Here is a 9,966-nt window from a genome sequence, read left to right on the forward strand (position 1 = left end):
CTACTACTACTACTACTACTACTACTATTGCTACTACTACTGCTACTACCACTACTACTACTATTACGCCTACTACTACTGCTGCTACTACTACTACTACCACTACTATTACTACTACTATTACTACTACTATTACTACCACTACTACTACTACTACTACTACCACTACTATTACTACTACTACTATTACCACTACCACTACTACTACCACTACTACTACCACTACTATTACTACTACTATTACTACCACTACTATTACTATTACTACCACTACTATTACTACCACTACTACTACCACTACTACTACTACTACTATTACTACTACTACTACTATTACTACCACTACTACTTCTATTACTACTACCACTACTATTACTACTACTACTACCACTACTATTACTACTACTACTACCACTACTATTACTACTACTACCACTACTATTACTACTACTACTACCACTACTATTACTACTACTACTACCACCACTACTATTACTACTACTACTACTACTACTATTACCACTACTACTACTACTATTACTACTATTACTACTACCACTACTATTACTACTACCACTACTATTACTACTACTACTACTACTACTACTACTACCACTACTACTACTACTACTACTACTACTACTACTACTACCACTACTATTACTATTACTACTACTACTACTACCACTACTACTACTACTACTACTACCACTACTACTACTACTACTACTACTATTACCACTACTACTACTACTACTATTACTACTACTACTACTACCACTACTACTACTATTACGCCTACTACTACTGCTACTATTACGCCTACTACTACTGCTACTACTACTATTACTACTACTACTACTACTACTACTACTACTACTACCACTACTACTACTACTACTACTATTACTACTACTACTATTATGCCTACTACTACTATTACTACTACTACCACTACTATTACTATTACTACCACTACTATTACTACCACTACTACTACTACTACTACTACTACTACTACTACTACTACTACCACTACTATTACTACTACTATTACTACCACTACTATTACTACTACTATTACTACTACTACTATTACTACCACCACTACTATTACTACTACGACCACTACTACTACCACTACTATTACTACTACTACTACCACTACTATTATTACTACTACTACTACTACTACTATTATCACTACTACCACTACTATTACTACTACCACTACTACTACTACTACTACTACTACTACTACTACTACTATTACCACTACTACCACTACTACCACTACTATTACTACTACTACCACTACTATTACCACTACTACTACTACTACTACTACTACTACTACTACTACTACTACCACTACCACTACTATTACGCCTACTACCACTACTACTACTATTACTATTACTATGCCTACTACTACTGCTACTACTACTATTACTACTACTACCACTACTACTACTACTACTATTACTACCACTACTATTACTACTACTACTATTACTACTACTACTATTACTACTACTACTACTATTACCACTACTACCACTACTATTACTACTACTATTACACTACTATTACCACTACTACTACTACTATTTACTACTACTACTACTACTACTATTACTATTACTACTACTATTACTACCACTACTACTACTACTACTACTACTACTATTACCACTACTATTACTACTACTACTACTACTACTACTACTACCACTACTATTACTACTACTACCACTACTATTACTATTACTGCCACTACTATTACTACCACTACTACTTCCACTACTACTACTACTACTATTACGCCTACTACTACTATTACTACTACTATTACTACCACTACTATTACTACTACTACTATTACTACTACTACTACTATTACTACTACTATTACTACCACTACTATTACTACTACTACCACTACTATTACCACTACTACTACCACTACTATTACTACTACTACCACTACTATTACTATTACTACCACTACTATTACTACCACTACTACTACTACTACTATTACTACTACTATTACTACCACTGCTACTACTATTACTACTACTACTACTACTACGACCACTACTACTACCACTACTATTACTACTACTACCACTACTATTACTACTACTACTACTACTACCACTACTACTACTACTACTTCTACTACTACTACTACTACTACTATTACCACTACTACCACTACTATTACTACTACTACCTCTACTACTACTACTACTATTACCACTACTATTACTACTACTACTACTACTACTACTACCACTACTATTACCACTACTATTACTACTACTACCACTACTATTACTACTACTACCACTACTATTACCACTACTACCACTACTACTACTATTACCACTACTGTTACTACTACTACTACCACTACTATTACTACTACTACTACCACTATTACTACTACTACTACCACTATTACTACTACTACTACCACTATTACTACTACTACTACCACTACTATTACTACTACTACTACTACCACTACTATTACTACTACTACCACCACTATTACTACTACTACCACTACCACTACTATTACTACTACCACTACTATTACTACTACTACTACCACTACTATTACTACTACTACTACTACCACTACTATTACTACTACTACTACCACTACTATTACTACTACTATTACCACTACTAACACTACTACTACCACTACTATTACTACTACTACCACTACTACTACTACTACTATTACAGTGGCGGTCAGTGCCGTTTAAGATGGAGGAGGAGTTATTTTTTTCATGAGCATGGCTATTTATCTATTACAGCATATTGGATGACTCATTCATATTCCATTCACTCAGTTCAATGTCACATTGATAGGTTTAGGCTATTAAAGTTGAAGTCGGGAGTTTACATACACTAAGGTTAGAGTCATTAAAACTTGTTTTTCAACCACTCCACAGATGTCTTGTTAACAAACTATAGTTTCGGCATGTCGTTTAGGACATCTACTATGATGCATGACACAATTCATTTTTCCAACGATTGTTTACAGACATATTATTTCACTTATAATTCACTGTATCACAAATCCAGTGGGTCAGAAGTTAACAGACACTAAGTTGACTGTGCCTTCAAACATCTTGGAAAATACCAGAAAATTATGTCATGGCTTTAGAAGCTTCTGATAGGCTAATTGACAACATTTTAGTGGATTGAAGGTGTACCTGTGGATGTATTTCAAGGCCTACCTTCAAACTCAGTGCCTCTTTGCCTTACATCATGGGAAAATCAAAATAAATCAGCCAAGGTCTCAGAGAAAAAATTGTAGACCTCCACAAGTCTGTTTCATCCTTGGGAGCAATTTCCAAACACCTGAAGGTACCACGTTCATCTGTACAAACAATAGTACGCAAGTATAAACACCATGGGACCACGCAGCCATCATACCGCTCAGGAAGGAGACGCGTTCTGTCTCCTAGAGATGAACGTATTTTGGTGTGAAAAGTGCAAATCAATCCCAGAACAACAGCAAAGAACCTTGTGAAGATGCTGGAGGCAACAGATACAACAGTATCTATACCAATAGTAAAACCAGTCCTATATCGACATAACCTGAAAGGCCGCTCAGCAAGGAAGAAGCCTTTTTGGAGAAATGTCCTCTGGTCTGATGAAACAAAAATAGAACTGTTTGGCCATAATGGCCATCATTATGTTTGGAGGAAAAAGGAGGAGGCTTGCAAGTTGAAGAACACCATCCCAACCGTGAAGCACTGGGGTGACAGCATCATGTTGTGGGGGTGCATTGCTGCAGGAGGGACTGGTACATTTCACAAAATAGATGGCTTAATGAGGAAGAAATATTATGTGAATATATTGAAGCAACATCTCAAGACATCAGTTAGGAAGTTAAAGCTTGATCGCATATGGGTCTTCCAAATGGACAATGACCCCAAGCATACTTCCAAAGTTGTGGCAAAATGGCTTAAGGACAACAAAGGGAAGGTATTGGATTGACCATCACAAAGTCCTGACCTCAATCCTATAGAAAATGTGGGCAGAACTGAAAAAGTGTGTGTGTGCAAGGAGGCCTACAAACCTGACTCAGTTACACCAGCTCTGTCAAGAGGAATGGGCCAAAATTCACCCAACTTATTGTGGGAAGCTTGTGGAAGGCTACCTGAAATGTTTGACCCAAGTTAAACAATTTAAAGGCAATGCTACCAAATACTAATTGAGTGTATGTAAACTTCTGACCCACTGGGAATGTGATGAAAGAAATAAAATCTGAATGTGATGAAAGAAATAAAAGCTGAAATAAATAAATCTCTCTACTATTATTCTGACATTTCACATTCTTAAAATAAAGTGGTGATCCTAACTGACCAAAGACAGGGAATTTTTACTCTGATTAAATGCCAGAAATTGTGAAAAACTGAGTTTAAATATATTTGGCTAAGGTGTATGTAAACTTCCGACTTGCTACATCCTAGCCTATGAATGAAAGTTTAAAACGTAGGTGCACACAGCTCGAGAGACAAATTTGTGGCCACAGACAGTGACACATGGACTGACAGTGACATTCAATACCACCTGCACACTCTTGCCTGCGTCTAGCTGATATAGAGTGTAATCAGCAGTCCAACAATTGCAAACAAGAGTTGATATTGGACAAATTCAGTTATGTTTATCCCCATTTTGTTCCGTTTGCTTCCGCTTAAGAAACGTTTTTCAACAGAATCAGCCGAATGAATACACCCCTGATCACGTGTATGCGCTCTCCTCCTCTCACCTTGTCCTTTCGCTTGTGGTCTTCAATGCACAACACATTAGCTGTATGTGACCAGGATAAAAAAACTTTTACAAACCAAACCGCTACACACAGCTTACATCGTTGTCTCCATATTAGCTAAAGTAATGTCATAGTCATCATAGCTAATGGAACTAACGCATTAGTAAACCCGCTACAATCATGCAGTGACGTTAGTGTACAGTCAGTAAGCAGTTACACTGGCGGGCCCCGGTGGCAATAAATGAGGAATACCGAAAGCTTACCTTGATTTGTAAGTGTTCTAGTGTTGTGTTGGATAATCGTGTCCAGCTAGCTAACATAGCATCCCTCTGTTTGAGCAGGGTGTTTGAGTAGGCTAAACTAAAAAGCTAAGCTAAAAACACTCTTTTTCTCTTGCTTATCCTTCATTTTGGAAGAAATTAATTTCTTCAAAACTGTTAAACTATTGTTTTTTTCTCTCTTTGAGTCAATTACTGACCACATTTTATACACTGCAGTGCTAGCTAGCTGTAGTTTATGCTTTCAGTACTATATTAATTCTCTGATCCTTTGATTAGATGGACAACATGTCTTCCTCCGGAAGTTGTCATGACTATTGTGTAAGTGTCACGGCTTTCGTCTGTAGACGGAGGAGCGGACCAAAATGCAGCGTGGTTGTGATTCATTTTATTTCAACAGAGAGACTATACACAAAATAAACTAACAAAATAACAAACGTGCGAAAACCTAAACAGCCCTATCTGGTGCAAAACACAGAGACAGGAACAATCACCCACCAACACACAGTGAAACCCAGGCTACCTAAATATGGTTCCCAATCTGAGACAATGACTAACACCTGCCTCTGATTGAGAACCATATCAGGCCAGACATAGAAATAGACAAACAAGACATCCAACATAGAATGCCCACTCAGATCACACCCTGACCAACCAAAACATAGAAACATACAAATAAACTATGGTCAGGGTGAGACAGTACCCCCCCCCCCCACCAAGGTGCGGACTCCGGCCGCAAAACCTGAACCTATCGGGGAGGGTCTGGGTGGGCATCTGTCCGCGGTGGCGGCTCCGGTCCTGGACGTGGCCCCCACTTCACCGTAGTCCTCCCCCACCTTGTCCGCTTCCGTGACCTCCTAGCCACGGCAACCCTACTAAATAACACGTGACAGAGGGGCAGCTCGGGACAGAGGGGCAGCTCGGGACAGAGGGGCTCCTCAGACTCCGGCAGCAGCGCCGGACAGGCGGGAGACTCCGGCAGCAGAGGAGAGGAGGAAGGCTCTGGCAGATCCTGGCTGACTGGCGGATCTGGAAGAGTCTGGCTGACTGGTGGATCTGGAAGAGTCTGGCTGACTGGTGGATCTGGAAGAGTCTGGTTGACTGGCAGATCTGGAAGAGTCTGGTTGACTGGCAGATCTGGAAGAGTCTGGTTGACTGGCAGATCTGGAAGAGTCTGGCTGACTGGCAGATCTGGAAGATTCTGGCTGACTGGCGGATCCTGGCAGACTGACGGCTCTGGCTGCTCCATGCTGACTGGCAGCTCTGGCTGCTTCATGCTGACTGGCGGCTCTGGCTGCTCCATGCTGACTGTCGGCTCTGGCTGCTCCATGCAGATTGGCAGCTCTGGCGGCTTCTTGCAGACTGGCAGCTCTGGCTGCTCCATGCAGACTGGCAGCTCTGGCAGCTCTTTCAGACTGACAGCTCCTTGCAGACTGGCAGCTCCTTGCAGACTGGCAGCAGACTGGCAGCTCCTTGCAGACTGGCCACTCCGGCTGTTCCATGAAGACTGGCAGCTCTGGCTGCTCCATGCAGACTGACAGCTCTGGCTGCTCCATGCAGACTGACAGCTTTGGCTGCTCCATGCAGCCTGACAGCTCTGGCTGCTCCATGCAGAATGGCAGCTCTGGCTGCGCTAAACGGACAGGAGACTCTGGCAGCGCTAAACAGGCGGGAGACTCCAACAGCGCAGGAGAGGAGGAAGGCTCTAGCTGCGCTGAAGAGGCGGGAGACTCCGGCAGCGCAGGAGAGGAGGAAGGCTCCGGCAGCGCTGGAGAGGCGAGGCGCACTGTAGGCCTGATGCGTGGTGCTGGCACTGGTGGTACTGGGCCGAGGACACGCACAGGAAACCTGGTGCGGGGAGCTGCCACCGGAGGGCTGGGGTGTGGAGGTGGTACTGGGTAGACCGGACCGTGCAGGCGCACTGGAGCTCTTGAGCACCGAGCCTGCCCAACCTTACCTGGTTGTATACTCCCGGTTGCTCTGCCAGTGCGGCAAGGTGGAATAGCCCGCACTGGGCTATGCAGGCGAACTGGGGACACCGTGCGCAAGGCTGGTGCCATGTAGGCCGGCCCAAGGAGACGCACTGGGGACCAGATGCGTAGAGCCGGCTTCATGGCATTTGGCTCGACGCTCAATCTAGCCCAGCCGATATGCGGAGCTGGAATATACCGCACCGGGCTATGCACCCGCACTGGAGACACCGTGCGCACTACAGCATAACACGGTGCCTGCCCGGTCTCTCTAGCCCCCCGGTAACCACAAGAAATTGGCGTAGGTCTCCTACCTAGCGTCGCCATACTCCCTGTGAGCCTCCCCCCAAGAAATTTTTGGGGCTGACTCTCAGGCTTCCATCCGCGTCGCCGTGCTGCCTCCTCATCCCAGCGCCTCTCAGCTCTCGCCGCCTCCAGTTCTTCCTTGGGGCGACGATATTCTCCAGGCTGATCCCAGGGTCCTTCCCCAAATAATTCCTCCTCCCATGTCCATTCCTCCTTTTGTTGCTCCTTGGGGCGGCTACACTCCCCTGGTTTAGCCCAGGGTCCTCTCCCGTCGAGGATTACCTCCCAAGTCCAAAAGTCCTTTTTTCGCTGCTCCTGCTGCTGCCTTTGCTGTTTCCCGTTACCACGCCGCTTGGTCCTGTTGTGGTGGGTGATTCTGTCACGGCTTTCGTCTGTAGAAGGAGGAGCGGACCAAAATGCAGCGTGGTTGTGATTCATTTTATTTCAATAGAGAGATTATACACGAAATAAACTAACAAAATAACAAACATGCGAAAACCTAAACAGCCCTATCTGGTGCAAAACACAGAGACAGGAACAATCACCCACCAACACACAGTGAAACCCAGGCTACCTAAATATGGTTCCCAATCAGAGACAATGACAAACACCAGCCTCTGATTGAGAACCATATCAGGCCAGACATAGAAATAGACAAACAAGACATCCAACATAGAATGCCCACTCAGATCACACCCTGACCAACCAAAACATAGAAACATACAAATAAACTATGGTCAGGGTGTGACAGTAAGTCTATGGCAGGGAGTGAGAACCATGAGCCTTCTAGGTTTTGTATTGAAGTCAATGTACCCAGAGGAGGATGAAAGCAGGCTGTCCTACAGCTACACCATGCATAGTTGAGTAGGAAACTATGTTGGGGCGGCAGGGTAGCCTAGTTGTTAGAGCGTTGGACTAGTAACTGCAAGGTTGCAAGTTCAAACCCCCGAGCTGACAAGGTACAAATCTGTCGTTCTGCCCCTGAACAGGCAGTTAACCCACTGTTCCTAGGCCGTCATTGAAAATAAGAATTTGATCTTAACTGACTTGCCTCGTTAAATAAAAGTAAAATAAAAAATCAAATAAAAAACAAAGCCTGCCACTCCAGGCCTAAATCAGAATAATAGCTTTAGATTATTAATGAATTTCCAAGAAACCCTCAGACATTAAGACCAATAAAATGAACCCAATTATACAATTGAACCAACCATAGGCTTATCACATTTGAGATATGACCGAGATGCAGACAGAGTTGAAGAAACAAAGGTGTATTCCTAACGGAAAGGCAAATGACAGGTCAAGGCAAGCAGGGGTCAATAATCCAGAGAAGGTATAAAGGAGCCAGAACGGCAGGAGGTCTCAGGGTCAGGGCAGGCAGGGGTCAATAATCCAGAGAAGGTATAAAGGATCCAGAACGGCAGGAGGTCTCAGGGTCAGGGCAGGCAGGGGTCAATAATCCAGAGAAGGTATAAAGGATCCAGAAGCAGGAGGTCTCAGGGTCAGGGGAGGTCAATAATCCAGAGAAGGGGTCAGGGCAGGAGGTCTCAGGGTCAGGGCAGGCAGGGGTCAATAATCCAGAGAAGGTATAAAGGATCCAGAACGGCAGGAGGTCTCAGGGTCAGGGCAGGCAGGGGTCAATAATCCAGAGAAGGTATAAAGGATCCAGAACGGCAGGAGGTCTCGGGGTCAGGGCAGGCAGGGGTCAATAATCCAGAGAAGGTATAAAGGATCCAGAACGGCAGGAGGTCTCGGGGTCAGGGCAGGCAGGGGTCAATAATCCAGAGAAGGTATAAAGGATAATCCAGAGCAGGGGTCAATAATCCAGAGAAGGTATAAAGGATCCAGAACGGCAGGAGGTCTCGGGGTCAGGGGTCATAACCGGGAAGGACTAGAAACAGGAGCAGGAAAACCGCCAGGAGCAGGGAAACAAACGCTGGTAGGTTTGATGAACGCAACGAACTGGCAACAGACAAACAGAGAACACAGGTTTAAATATACAGGGGATAAGGGGGAAGATGGGTGACACCTGGAGGGGGGTGGAGACAATCACAAAGACAGGTGAAACAGATCAGGGTGTGACAGGCTACATCCCATATGGCATCTCAAATCAAATCAAATTTGATTTGTCACATACACATGGTTAGCAGATGTTAATGTGAGTGTAGCGGAATGCTTGTGCTTCTAGTTCCAACCATGCAGTAATAACCAACGAGTAATCTAACCTAACATTTCCCAAACAACTACCTTATACACACAAGTGTAAAGGAATGAATAAGAATATGTACATACAAATGTACATAAAAATATATGAATGAGTGAAGGCCGAACAGCGTAGGCTAGATGCAGTAGATGGTATAGAGTATAGTATATACATATGAGATGAGTAATGTATGGTATGTAAACATTATATAAAGTGGCATTGTTTAAAGTGGCTAGTGATACATTTATTACATCATTTTTTCATTATTAAAGTGGCTAGAGATGAGTCAGTATGTTGGCAGCAGCCACTCAACGATGGCTGTTTAACAGGCTTGTTCCCTATTTAGTGCACTATATAGGGAATTGGGTGACATTTGGGACACACACTTTAAAGCTGGGGTTCAAGTATCAT

The 9,966-nt window shown here is 43.4% G+C and overlaps 2 protein-coding genes across 2 annotated transcripts; both read right to left on the reverse strand.

Moving 5' to 3' along the window:
- Positions 1-512: 512 nt before the first annotated feature.
- Positions 513-1,250, reverse strand: LOC135504009 (uncharacterized protein DDB_G0271670-like; the record flags this gene model as incomplete). Its single annotated transcript, XM_064922250.1, has 2 exons — positions 513-744; positions 823-1,250. Coding segments are annotated over 2 exons (660 nt in total), but the record flags the coding sequence as incomplete, so codon positions are not given.
- Positions 1,251-1,901: 651 nt separating this feature from the next.
- Positions 1,902-2,564, reverse strand: LOC135504008 (uncharacterized protein DDB_G0271670-like; the record flags this gene model as incomplete). Its single annotated transcript, XM_064922249.1, has 1 exon — positions 1,902-2,564. A coding segment is annotated over one exon (663 nt), but the record flags the coding sequence as incomplete, so codon positions are not given.
- Positions 2,565-9,966: the final 7,402 nt, after the last annotated feature.

This window comes from Oncorhynchus masou, chromosome 18 (genome assembly GCF_036934945.1).
Source record: "Oncorhynchus masou masou isolate Uvic2021 chromosome 18, UVic_Omas_1.1, whole genome shotgun sequence".
NCBI classification, from domain to species: domain Eukaryota; kingdom Metazoa; phylum Chordata; class Actinopteri; order Salmoniformes; family Salmonidae; genus Oncorhynchus; species Oncorhynchus masou.